Source organism: Gopherus flavomarginatus, chromosome 5 (genome assembly GCF_025201925.1).
Source record: "Gopherus flavomarginatus isolate rGopFla2 chromosome 5, rGopFla2.mat.asm, whole genome shotgun sequence".
Taxonomy (NCBI): Eukaryota; Metazoa; Chordata; order Testudines; family Testudinidae; genus Gopherus; species Gopherus flavomarginatus.
In genome coordinates this window covers 56105183-56119733 of record NC_066621.1, presented here as the reverse complement: position 1 = coordinate 56119733, position 14551 = coordinate 56105183, and the positions used below count along the sequence as shown (strand labels likewise).

Here is a 14551-nt window from a genome sequence, read left to right as displayed (position 1 = left end):
AAGATTATGTTAAAAAGAGGTAATTCTGTTTATCTGTGGTTAATAAAGATAATTTTTTTCTATTTTTTGTTATTCATCCTGCCCTTCAAGATGAAGTCAGGTGAGGGTCTCTAACAACTTTAAGCCAAATAGTTTGGAGCCCTTCCTGTATAAATAGGAATTAGTTTTCTTTCAGGATAGAACAGCACAAGACTAAAGACATGAGTACCTTCATTGAAGGCAGTGAGACTACTGACAGTATGTAAAGGTAAGCATGAGTAATGAGTAATTTGGAGGAGGCAGGGCCTAAATTGCTTGTAAATCACATTTCTAAAATCTCTACCTGGGGAGAAAATTGCTAAGAGCACATTAATGATTAGTATAAATTTATCAACCCAAAAAATAGGCAAACAATCATTCCTCAAAAAAGGACAAAGAAGATGCTTTCCTTTCAAACATCTGACTTAGTTTCCATTTTTCTGGATTATACTCTCATAGGTCCTGCATCCACTTACACGTTTGTCTACAGACCTATATTCTGAAGTCCAATTTCATCACAACATGCAAGGGTTGTATAATATAAAAAGTACTGCTCTCCACTTAAAATACTAACACGACTTATACATAAACTAAACCGACAGCCTGAAAGGAGAAAAGATTCACACAAACTTAAAGACATGCATAGCCTGATCCAAAACTAACTACAGCAATGGGAGTCTTTCTATTGACTTCAGTGGGCTTTGGATCAGGCCCTAAATAAACTGAACAGCAAATAAATCCTTAATCTGAATTCACTTGTTCATTATATAATTATTTTTAAAAGAAATATTTACATTATGAAATACTGTATCAAATTATGCTCTGTAGAGGCAAAATTCACCTTCATGACGGGGACCAGTACAAGGGCTATGCACCTTAAGTCCCACTTAAGACCGATAATGAGGGCTTAGGTGGGACTTGAGTGCTGGCCTTCAGCACAGGGATGTATTGCACCCTACGCACATATCTGTACATTTGATTTCAAAATGATCACACACACATGTGATTCACTGCATAGAAATAAAATGCCTCATCTGCGGGGAAGGCATTTGCTACTCTGTCAGGGGGTAGGAGGCAGAATATACATGGAGAAGGCCCTCTGTTGTCTCAAGGGATGATGCCTTCTCTACTCCCTTCTACACTTACCAGCCATACTTAGCTGGAATTTGTGCTAGTTCCATTCTTTCCATGTTTCGTAGCAGAGGGAATGATTGTCCTGTGGTTGTAATAAGGCAGTGGTTCTCAAACTTTTTTACTGGTGTCCCCTTTCAAATAGCAAGCCGTTGAGTGCAACTCCCTTTATAAATTAAAAACACTTTTTTATATATTTAACACCATTATAAATGCTAAAGACAAAGCGAGGTTGGGGTGGAGGTTGACAGCTCGCGACTCCCCATGTAATAACCTCACGACGCCCTGAGGGATCCCAACCCCCAGTTTGAGAACCCCTGTAATAAGAGATATTTCTTTTTTTGCTTTTGAATATAATGAGAATACCTAGCTCTTCATGAGTAGTCCTCAAAGTGCTTTACAAAGCAGGTCAGTATCATTAACCCCATTTTCCAGATGGATAACTGAGGCACAGACTCAAGAAGGTACCAATCTTAGATCATTCTGCAACCCAGTGGTAGAGCTGAGAATTGAAACTAGGTCTCCTGAGTCCTTGTCCAGTACCCCATCAACTACACCACATTGCCTCTCATATAAATATATTTAGTGTTTTTTTCAGTCATGGGGCATTCAAGCCTTTGCAGCCATCAAATGAATATGTTTAAAGAAAACAACACAAACAAAAGCAAATATAACATTAAAATTATCTGGGAACTACTGTTTTGATGGCACTCTTGGACAAAGGCATCTCCTGCTATGGCCATATGCACATTTATACAAACTGAAAAATCTATTAGCCAATACCACTAGCTGGCAACTACTTATGTCTGAAATGGGAACATAATCAGTTTTCACTGGTTAAGTCCAATCTGTGCCAAGTTTTATATTATGACTAAGAGCTTGGCCAAAGGCAGTGGCAAGTAGCAGAAAATTGCTTACAGTATTACATGCCAGATTACTTGAATGATTTGCATCAGATTTTCAGGAGGGTTTGGAGTATTAAAACTTAAAATTTGGAACAGTCTTGAAATGTGGATTTTTGTTATTTGCAACATGACAGAGGTGTGGGTTATGATACAACATGGACTGACTAAATGAAACAATTTTTAATATAAACAGCATGAAACATTTAGGAAAAGTTCAGTTTGAAATGCTAGTTTTTTTCATTTGAACCTTTGGAGAGCCAACTGATTTAGATTAAATTCTCACCCCTGCACTTCCAGTCATGTTGCCATTGTACTAAATACAGCTATACAGTTTGTATTCCAGATGAACTGATCTTACTATAAGCCTTTAGTATGATTCTTACCCCAAGATAAATCAATATTTAATATCCCCTGCAACAGCCCCGTAGATTATTTTAAACCTTGCCTCCATCCCATTTAGTTACCTTTAAAAATTCTTTATGCCAACCTTCACAGATGACTTCTGAAAAACAAGTCTATAAAAAGCAGCCTGAAAATAATTAATTCAGACAAAGAAGGTTTTTTCTTCTTTTTAATCTTCATGAATTGTGCTGATCTCTAAATCCAGCTCCTTTAGCTAATTCTTACTTCTCAGCCAGGGCTGGCTCTAAGTTTTTTGCCTCCCCAAGCGGCAAAGCAAAGGAAAAAAAACAAGTGGCCGCAGCAGTGCTGCCGAAGAAGAAATGAAAAAGCTGCCGCTGAAAAAAACAGAAAAAGCTGCTACTGTAGAAGGGGGGGGAGTCAGAGTGCTACCCCAAGAACAGACGCAGTGCCGCCCCTTCAGATTTGCCGCCCCAGGCACCTGCTTCCTTAGCTGGTGCCTAGAGCTGGCCCTGTTCTCAGCTAATTTGAGGAACACTTAAATACTTCCTCTAAACCTGAAATATATTTTAAATATAAAGATAGATAGATGATAGACAGACAGACCCTGTACTACAGAGAGATAGAAAGAGAGAAGGAAGATCCTGTGTACTAGAGAGGGCCGGGAGAGTAGGGGAGCTCACGTGACCATCCCCAGCCATATGTGCTATGAGGTACGCCTGGTGAGAGGATTTTTGCTGGTGGGAGCTGAAAGAATGGGCCCAACAGTGTTTCCACACTGGTTACCTCAGACCAGGATTTGCAATTCTCCCTCACATAGGGTAAAAGGCCCCAGGCAGCTCCTTCCCATCTCCTAACCACACAGGCTATAGAAGTAATTAGAAGCAGCAAGGCAACTCAGCCCCAGGTCTCCAAACATGCTGTAACTTCACCTCCATTTTGAGCTCTGGAATGGCCTCATCAAGAACCATAATTCAAGAACCATCAAGTCATGCACATTGCCAGCCTGCCAAACCAGGTGATCTTGGTATTGTTACTCTCCTCCTCCATTTCTATTGTTTGTTATGCTTATATCTTTGTGTCTTGTCTTAAATGTGATGGCAAGGGGAGGAACCACATCTGCCTTTGCACTGCTCAGAGCCCAGCACAACAAGGCTCTGATCCTAATTGGGGTCTTTAGTTACTACCACAATATCAGTATTAAACAGTAATAACGAGCCTGATTTACTTGTAATGCAGTTTTCACTTCCTTTTCATTTCCTTCCTCACGTCCCCCCCCATCTGGTACCCCACACAAACAAAAACAACAAGATATAAATTGTGCTTCTATATAGAAAAACATTTGGCATACAGCTTAATTGTGCCCTCAGACTGAGGCAGATTTAAAGCTGGTGAGAATGCCATGATATATGGAGCATACGTACAGAAGAGCAAAAACATTGTTTAAAAATCTCTTTGCATCATGTACGTTTTTAATGCAAATTCTACCTTGGAAATTGAGAGCTATGTTATTAATTAATGGAGATCTCACACGCAACAGCAATGTGACGAGATTTATGTTGTTTCTGAAACAACAACATTTAGAAAAGTCCCAGCAAAAACACAGCAAGGTGAGCAGCAGAGGAGAGAGACAGTGATAAAAAGCACAGTATATTCCTAGATTGCAATACAGTGTCAGCTCAATGTATTCTAGGAACAGAAAAACATTCCAGTTTGTCACAATGAGGTCAATATTACAGTAAGGTAAAGAGTTCCATTTTAATGTTACAAAAGAACGGCCATACTGAGTCAGACCAATGGTCCATCTAGCCCCGTATCCTGTATTCTGACAGTGGCCAGTGCCAGACGATTTAAAGAACAGTGCAGTGAACAGAGCAGGACAATTTCAAGTGATCCATCTCCTGTCGTTCTGTCCCAGCTTCTGGCAGTTGGCGGTGTAGGGGCACCCAAAGCATGGAATTGAATCCCTGATCATCTTGGCTAATAACCACTGATGTATCTAATAGCCTTTGATAGACCTAGACCATTGTACATCTATAAAAATTGCAAGCTGTGCGAGTCAGATGCCACGGTAGTTCCTAATGTTACGAGGGTGGCATTCTCACAGTAATAGGAGAATGAGGCACTAACACAGGCTCTGATTCAGGAAAGCCCATAAACATGTGCTCAGGCCCCTCCCCTATACAAGTTTCCCTATTAAAGAAAGGCATGTGCTTAAGTGCTGTCCTGAATAGGAATACAGAGGTATTTTAAATGAGATTCTGCAGATTCCAATAAGAAACTTCCAGGTAGCTGTAGAAAGGCGATGTGGACAGAGACAAAGGGAAATGGTTTGATAAACTGAGCAAATGACCCATATGCCTCAAACTCCTTTTCCCTTTGAAACTAATGCACCTTGTTATTTTAAATTCCTCATCCTGCAAACCATCTTTTTTATGTACCCAATATTTGGTATATATTGATCAGCTATTGCAATAAAAATTCTATGAGGCATGGTATGACATTTTTGTGGTGGGAAGTGGCTTTCGTCCCCTACTCTATCTATTGTAGATAAACCATTATGAATAAAATAAGAGCTTTTGTTTTTTAAGGAAGTATTTGCCTGAGCAGTTTCTTTCAGAAATGAAAATTGTATTAAATGTAACTGGTCTCCATTTCCCTAGAAAGTAAAATAAAAAGCAGAAAAGGAAATAAAACTGTTAGGAGAATATATTGCCTGTATTTGTAGGTTTGGGTTTTTTGAGCGGATGGGAGGTACTTCATTAATGGGGGGAACTCACAGGTACTTCATTAATAAGATGTTTAGCAGCAATGATGTAGTGTGATCTGGTTGCTTCTATCAAAGAATAAAACATGGGATGTATGCAAAGAATGACATGCAGGTAATCCCTTGATAAAGGAGAATCCCTTGGGAGGAGGAATGTATCAAGCCAGCCTAATCTTATACATGAACATCCAAAAAGACTGATTGGCATCAGGCTAGGAACAGAATTCTGGCAAGGAGCTGGCAACTGAATCTATTTTGGCAACCTGCTAAACTCTTGACAGAACAGAAATTTATACAGTATATGATGTGTCGGTGACTCACTGTGTCTACAGTTCTAATGCATATCCTTCCAGTGATGGCATCTATCCGCACTGGCATCTGAAATACAGCAAACAGTGTTCCTGCACTTTAGAAATAAAAGGGAATAAGCATGTAAATGTATGCTGCACTAAACAACAATTTATAAAAAAGAAAAGTAGGATGTGGATAATAGTGGCTGCCTCAGGGAGGTGGTTGTGATAATGCAAATGAGCAATAGGGTTCATACCCAGCTCAAGAAGTCCTCTGGGAAATGATGGTGAAAAAAAAGAATGCACAGCCTCATGGTCAATATAGGGTTAATCTTAGACACAAGTGCCTACCCTCCTTCACCGCTGTTTATTAAATCACTTTGGGATTGGAGGAGGGGGAAGGAAGAGGAGAATTTTCCAAATTGCCATGTCAATGCTCCCCCCTCAGTCAATGAAGATCAGCAACTGAAGATCAGGAATTTGAAAGGTTTTGCCAGTCTTTCTTCTAGAAGCATTTGCAACACGTTAAGGGCCATGGACCTAACAATAAAATTTGGGTTGTCTGCAGATTTTCAGGATATAGGCTGGGCAATTTCAGGTTGGACAGTCTTTAGATAATGCCTAAATAGTGCTACAGAAACAGATGATGTTTGAAAATGATTTTAACATAAATAATCTGACATTGAAGATTATTTATCTTCCTGATACACATTTCCATTGTGATGGGCTTGTTAATGGAGCTAATGTCATATGACTAGAGATAGACTAACTGTTTTTCCAACAAACTTGCCCCTTTATATGTTTGCAAACTACCAGTAAACATACTTTGATTATTACACACGTATTGATAAGTTATATTTGTTCAAACACTCCAAGGAAACATTCCAGCCTATGGGTTATTCATGAGTTATTCACTTCCACTCTTTCTTTGACTAGTCATATTGTTCATATTGAGTAACTGGCCACCTAATTCTTTTCACAACATGCAGGAAGATTCAGTGACAATTTAACATGCTGAAATATTTATTTCTTTATTTAAACCAAAATATCTAAACTAGCATAGACCTGGGGCCATGCCCAGAAATAGGCAGTGCGGTAAGCAAACTACAACAATGGAGAATGTGATTTCAATTAATCTCACTATAAATACACCTTGAGAATTTAGAGGAATCTTGAATTTAGGAAGTAGTTAGGTATCAGACGGGGTAATCCAAACTCAGCCCTGATGTACTTAATCCATTGCAGTCAATGGAATTACTCTAGGAATGAATTAGATCCAATGTGTTTACCTAAAGGAATGTATGGGGAGGGCATGGAGATGAATGGTAGTATGAATTGCTTGCCAGTGGATTTCTGTGGTTGGACATAAATGTGAAAGAATTTGTATATGTATTCTAAAGCTCTTAGATGAGCTAGTGAGAGAGGGAAAAGTTTTACCTTATAAAATATGGATAAGCAAAACAAAACCTGGAGCAGGTTTGGATATATGTCTGGAAACTCTCTTGAACAGCTTTATAAACAGGCTGCACGTGAAAATATATGATGATTATACTGTTATGATCAAGGCAATGGCACTAGCCACAATGGCTGAACAATGTACCACACCTTCCTTTGGGAAAAACTGCCCATGCTGATTTAACTAAATATGCAGATTTTTCAATATTCACTTTGATCAAACTCTGCCCCTTTTGGATTTATTTCTGCTCTGAGATTTAAGAGACATAGTATACATAGAAGAATGTTTTGTATCCCTTCCAAAGGAAACACCCCATGTGAGTGGAAGACCTGTGTATTCTACACTGTACTTGTGCTGGAAAGCAGATATCAGAAAGGGGAAAAAAAATTGAACTATTATTAATGAGGTTTTAAACCTGGTAGCCCTTCAAGTAGGCCTGGCATCAGAAATAAAAAGAATGTCTTGGTTATGTTCAGCCACCATCCCAACATACCATAATGGCAAATAATTTCAAATACTATATTCAAATGCACAAACAAGCAATTAAAGGCAAAAAAACAAGTTTGCTTAATTTCTGAATATAATAATTTGTATTTGAATGTAGATTTGTGCAAACTGGTAGCTGCTAAAAACTTCACAATTTTACTTAAGATTAATACTGTACAGGTTCATATACTGTTTCTTACATAATACAGTGTTATATCATGCAGGCTCTGTGCACTGTGCATTCTTGTCTTACATACATACACTATTTTAATTGTTATAATGATTTGACATATCTTTGCTGACCTAGATTTTCCATAAGTTACATTCTCTTCCCTCTAAGGAATATATTTAATAATTTAGCCAACGGCCAAGTACTATATATTTTCTTTTAAACCAATCTTCTTTAGGTGTAATTTTGGGAATTAGGCAGTGAACTACAAATCTAATTGATCAGAGCAGAAATGCACACCACCAACTTTCTAAAGACCAATTCAGGGAATGAGGCAATTAACCACAAGACTAACTTAGATGCTAAGGGATGCACAACAAATCCTTCCATAGGTGCAATTCAGAGAATGTGGTACTTAAGTACAAAGTTAACAGCTGCAAATTTTGGTGATCTACATATGTGTCATGTAATTTTCCCTATTTTTTTCATGTTGTAATACTCAAACGGTGTAAGTCTATTTTACTGTGTTTCATATAAATGATTTTCATGCACCCTGCCTATCATATTCAAAATAGCATACATGAAGTTACACAAGTGTATCTGAGGTTTAGGGGGGGAAATGTATGTTAAGTATATATTGTATTATTTGAGCACGAACAATGAAAGACTGTGTCACAATGACATGCACTTAGGGGCAAACTTAAGGTTCCACATGCAGCTTCAGCATTGCCTTTCCTGATTTTGGTGCACTTTTTTGGAGCCACCCTTGATAAAAGTTCAGTATCTACAGCCTTCTGCACCCATCTACTGTTGCGCAGCTGGCTAAAGCAAAGAGGATGAAACTGTGCTCCCACAACACTCCTCCACCTTTGGAGAGGCTAATGCCAGCAACAGGAATGGCCTTACACAACCTTGAGAGCCAGAACTCTGAATGTCCTTGTGTATGTGTCCACACCTTGCACTACTTCCCACACTGGATACACACACACAGAGGTGAAGTAAAATCTTTCCCTAAACACAGATGCATATCCTGACTGTGTTTCTTATAATGTAAATTCCTATAACATTCCATACATTGGTGTAGATTCAAGCACATTTTTGCTGAAAGTCAGACTTGTTTTCCGTGATGGAAATGTGTCCATTAAGACTCTGAGATCACCTTTCTGCAAGATGCTCCATTTCTAATTTCTGCAGGAAAAAGTTCTAATTGCATCAGATAAATTCACCACCGCACTTCTGCGTGTGTGAGTAACATTGTAATCGTTTAGCTATTCAAAGACAAATCTAATTCCTGAATAGGCCTTAAGAAAGAAAAAAAAACCCACTGTGGCCTATTGTTATCCTAGGAATAGCCTGATTTAGAAAACCACTGCAAGTGAACATGATAATAAAATGCATATAACAGCAACCATCCCAGTTCACCAATACCCTGTCCACATCAGAAGAATGACAAGACACCTGCGTGGTATAATATGCTGCATGGGAAACTAAATCTAAAACATGCACCCACCCTGCTGAACAATGTGATCACAACGCTCCTTTCACTTATTGTTGTAGAGTAATACTGATCTCATGACTAATCTGATCCTGTCATGCAACAATGAATATCTCAATCAATTGCATAGATAAAATAAAGTTCCTCAAGCTGCAATGCTAAGTATATGAAGTCCAGCATGTTTTTCAGTTCAAATAAAAGGGGGCAGTATTACATCAGATATTTCTTAAATGTATTAAGGAAGGATGCAAATCTACTGTATTTTACAGAAAAATGTATTACTGCCTCTTGGACACATACTACTTTAGTGCCCAGGGATAAAATGTTCAAAAGCATTTTCAATGGGACTTAAGTGTCTAGTCATTCAAGCGCTTCTGAAAATTTTTACCTTGGGTCACTATTTTGCTTCCTGAATTACTAAGGAAATATATTGTGAATTTATGCACATTTTTTCAAGTAGACAGGATAAAACCCTGACACTTAAAATTGAAAATGAAAATATTGCAGTTGCAAACACTATTTTATAACAACTTACAGTAGGGCCAAGATTTCTAACACTGGGTGTCTCAAGTCAGGCTCCTAAACTGATATTCATAAACCTAAAAAAGGGGAGTGAATTTCAAAAGTGCTGAGCACAGAATAGCTTCAGTTGGAGATACTGGGTGCCCAGGCCACTTATATTCAGGTGCCTGAATATGGACTTAGAAGCTGGACATTATGCACTCGCTTTTAAAAATCCTGCTTTATAGTTATTATTTGGAGTCATAAACAGCTTAATAAAATGGCCAAATCCACAAAAAATTTCAAGGCCCATTGTGGCAATATAGTGACTGCTGGGATTTTCATTTTTAACTTCCTCTTCATTCAGAGGTAGCTACCTCAGCCATAATCATTTAACTGAGATAAAAATACAGCATGATAAACAATGTGTGTGTGGTGCTTTCTAGGGCCCAAAAATCCCATATAGAGGAGTAGGACTTCTGCTACTTGCTGGGCCTCTTTGTGAAAAACGTTCCTTACCTACTAAGCACCAGGCTTACCAAAGGATATAATATTCCACCATCCTTCAAGGACACACAGCCCACCACAGCTGTCCCTGTGGCTACAGCAAATTCCTTAAGTCTTTACAATGGAGTATGTGGCTTCTCTCTCTTCCAGAGAAGTTTCAAAGAGGGAATTTTGTTTAACCTTTTATCAGCCTACTTAGACAACAAGGTCCTTGGAGCATCTGCCTGTACAGCACCTGGCACAATGGGATTCTGATCCGTCATGGGGCCCTCTAAGCACTACCACAATAAAAACAATTTCGTAAATACCAAAAACTGATCATTTTTGCTAGATATTACTATTGGTTTGTTAGCCTGGCTATAAAGTATATACTGGGAAGCACTAATACAGTTAATATTTAACAAGAGGGAGCAGAGAGGTCTGTAATTGTTCGTACATATAACCTTTGTTGCCTCTTCAGTGGCCCAAAATATGAATATCGGTCTTTTATTTACAATTAAAGATTCTCCTAACAGAAATTACCACAAAAAGGAGAGAAAACTTTATTAAGAAGTTTTTGTTAAAATCCCAAAGCAAAATAGAATAGGTGAATTCTTGCAGAGCTGAACTAAGTATTTATGATTTATGATGGTTCATGAAAGTTTATAATATGACTGTTTCCTTAGACTATTATTCCTATGTCTCATGTTTGGAAATTAGGGACAGTCATAACTAATTCTAGTAAAAGATGAGACACTGATTGCCTGCAGCTTGGTCTGAAAAAAAATATTGTTCTGATTGAGTTCTCCTAATCAGTTACTACTCACTGAGGTCAGAGAATAACTGGTAACAAAGAAAGCTTGGTGCTGGCCTTTGAACCACATAGTGCTGGAACAGAAAAGATATAGGAACTCACTCTGCCATTACAATTATTATGGCTATAAAACAAAACTGATCAAACAATTAATTGATAATATGTTGGTGTACTTTGGGTATTTATAGAGCCCTGCGCGGATACAAAATGTGTATCTGCATCCGATCCGCAAAACTGATCTGCAGATATCTGCAGATTTGCAGGGCTTTAGATATAAAATTTGGATCTGTATCCATCTGCAATCTGCAAAATGGTCCATGGATATATAAAGCAGATATCCATGAATTTGCAGGGCTCTAGGTATTTAGGGAAAAGAATACGGTGATAGAGTTTTTCTCATTTAGAAAAAAAATGACTATGCGTGAATGGTAATGCTTTTCTACAAAACCTTCTGAAGTGTTTCTATCAGGAAAACTTGGTGCACATGTGCAGTGACCACATGTAAATGATGGAGCGTAACAACTCCAGAGGAGCTGTTACACTCTATTGTGTCAATAATCCATATATTTAACAGTCCCTAAATACTCTGCATTACAGCAGACCGTAACACTTTCAAAGGGGCCGTTATGGCTTATCAAGTCAAATCTGAGTGCCTAAATATGGGTTTGACCAATAGACTGTAAACAACTCCAAGGGTAAATAATGCATATTTTAAAACAAGTGCAGACTATATTTTGCATACAAGCCATTATGTCTACATTAGGATAAATGAAGTGGGTTTAATCTTTTTTTCATTTGAAATAGGGGTCACATAAAAACATTTATAGGTCTCCACAATTGTCTAAGGATTTACGGACTGCTTTTCAGAGGGGCTGAGCATTTGCTGCTCCTATTGAAGTTCATGGAAGGAGTGAGCAAATCATGTCATAAATTTTTGGGCCTAATTTTGGATTCCAACTGCACATATGCTTATGCTGAAACCCTACAAAGTGGTGGGGAGGGGACATATGGCATAGACATATTATGCAAGATTCTGGTTCCTCTAAAAGCTTGATGAAATCACATCATAGGTTTTCTGTAAGAATATAGAAGATAGCTTCCTGTGGCAGGGTGTACAAGATATGATGTGTATATTTACCATGTATGTTCTGCGACCTGCACCCATATACCTCTATCAAGTGCAGATAACTCATGCTTCTGCCTGTAAACTGGCCAAACTTGAATTTGGCCTCTTAAATATAAACAAAACAGACAATACAGCATCTTTTGGGGTCATTCAGAATATTGTCAGATTGAACCATTAGTCAACATTTGGTCAAATATCCTAGGTTTAAATACTAAACTAAATAGGACTAATACCAATAATGCATGTTTTGTTATAGTACCTTAATTTACAAATTTCTTTTAAGATGAACATGACTTGCCTAGAAAAGAGCCATTCCTCCCAAACAGAGCCAACCTTCTGTATTACTTCTGCAGTGACTCCAGCCACACAAAGGATGCTATGTGAGGCCATTTCTGAACTCTTCTGGATCCCTCCATTTTCCCAGCAGTTTCCTGAACTGGGTCAGCTCCCCTTCCACTGCTCCCATAAAAGCACTAATGCTGTTCTGTCTTCCTTTCATGATGTTGGTCTACAGTTGAACAGCATCAGGTAAGGTCAAGAAATTTGGCTTTGCTTAATAACCAGTTTATGCTTTAAGCTCTATAAATCTCTACACATAGAATGGTGTCAATTTAAAATTGTAGCTGACCCACAACTCTCAAGAGAATCATAAAAATGTATCATTCCAACTCACTGTCATCAATTTATTTTGCTCTTTCTGATGACCAAGCCCCTGTGAGCACTTTAAAGCTTTCTGGGTTTTTTTTTAAAATGGGAATGGGGCAATTTTCAAATATACATTTATAACCAATACAAAAGCATTTAAGAGCCTTAAAATGACATTTTCAAAAAGGCATCAACCCAGGCTTTGAAGTTTTGTGCATAATGTTGTAGGCATAATAGTTCTGCACAACAAACTGTTACCAGTTCTCTGAACTCAAGGACCAGTAACTGACCAGAACTCAATCACTTTTTTTCAGCCCAAGGTGCAGGCAATTAGCTTGTCATCTTTTTCTGAGGTTAGTCTCTTGTTAGTCATTCACATGAGCAACATCTAACTATCTGGAGGTTATTTTTTAAAATGTGGCTCTAAAAGACAGACATGAGGAACTGATCCTTTTAGAAGAAGCAAATCCAAAAAGGTAGCTATGATTTCAAGGCTCTGCTGGGATCATGAAAAATCTGCACTCTGTGCCACAGATAAAGAATAGTTTTTAACATAAAAGATTAAGTAAAAAGAAATTATCATTCAAACAGAAATAATGAAAAGAGAGTGCTTATAAATAGTCAGAGTAGAAAAACACAGCTTTCTGTAATGATATTTGAACAAAAGTATGGTTTTTGTTTTAAATGTATTGTAAAGATCTAGTTTACATTTTAGACAAAGTATGTACACTTCTTCCATACGATTTACTACTCTTAAAAATGCAATTTTTTTCATAATTTTGGAGGGCAAAGGGTGGAGAGACACCATAATTTTAAAGGGCCAATTTGTATCCCATTGTATTTGAATATCTGCACTACTTTATAGTTAGGCCAAGGGACTAACAACATATCAGAGGCGTGGCAGTAATATCCCAGTACAATCCTTGTCTTGTCTTATTGCTTCACTCTGTGGCTTATGCTATAATAAATAAAAAAAACAGGAGGAAAGTGAGTTTTCACAATAAATCTCCTTCCTGTAATTTTGTTGTCAGAGCCTTAAACAGCACAGTTAACTCTGAAATGTCTCTGTTTAAAAATGGCATTGTGGATTCCAGGGTTATACTCTTTCCGTGATTTTCACATCCGCTCTGATCAGTTTAGAAGCATAGAGATGATTTTTCTAATGGGCACTCATGCAAGCTCAGCCTGGGTTTTTTCACCCTATGCATCATGAACAATAAAGATTCTGCAATTTAAACTTAGTAAATAATGTTGTTGACAATACACATGAAGGAAGAGATTCCAGCTGATTCTCCCAAAGTTTATTGGCTCTGCTAAGAGACGTAAGAGGAAATAAAAGTTATTTTAGTAAATACAGGAAGCTGGTAAGATTCTGAAATCACCAAGGAGCAGACTTGGTAGTGTAAGTAGGTGCCTTTTATACACACTCATTTTACAAAGTAGAAAAAAATTTTACGAATCACTTTACTCTTCCTTTTTGTGTTTTAAATATTTTCAAATATTGATCCAATGACACTCATGGGATTCATTTGTAAAGTACATTTCAATTTTTAAAAAAAAAGCATAGCAAGTGAGACTTTTTGTGTGTCCAATCTTACAGTTTGGACTCAATTAGGATTCCAATTGGCTTTAATTAGAATTTTGCCAGAATAAGGACTGCTGGATTAGTTATTTAATTTCCCTGTCACCGACTTTCTTTCATAGCATTAATCTTGTATTAAATGAGTTTTAAAATGCTGTCATTTAAACCAAACCTAATAGAAATAAATATTTATTAGGCTCTGAATTTATTTTGCAAACCATTGCTAATCCTATGGGGAAAGAGGTTAAAGAAATCCCTTTAGCAGGCACTGACCCTTTCCCTTGCTGTTCTGGGCAATGCAGAGATCTTATTAAGTTAAA

The 14551-nt window shown here is 37.7% G+C and overlaps 1 protein-coding gene across 24 annotated transcripts in view; it reads right to left on the bottom strand.

Moving 5' to 3' along the window:
• SOX6 (SRY-box transcription factor 6) overlaps positions 1-14551 on the bottom strand; it is a 458734-nt gene that overhangs the window by 56590 nt on the left and 387593 nt on the right. For 20 of the 24 annotated variants that reach the window (XM_050954523.1, XM_050954527.1, XM_050954538.1 and 17 more), the window contains one exon: positions 5503-5559. The exons of the other annotated variants lie outside the window; for them this stretch is intronic. In XM_050954523.1, the coding sequence (XP_050810480.1) occupies positions 5503-5559 (57 nt within the window). The remainder of the gene's footprint in view (positions 1-5502; positions 5560-14551) is intronic. 24 annotated transcript variants of the gene reach the window in all.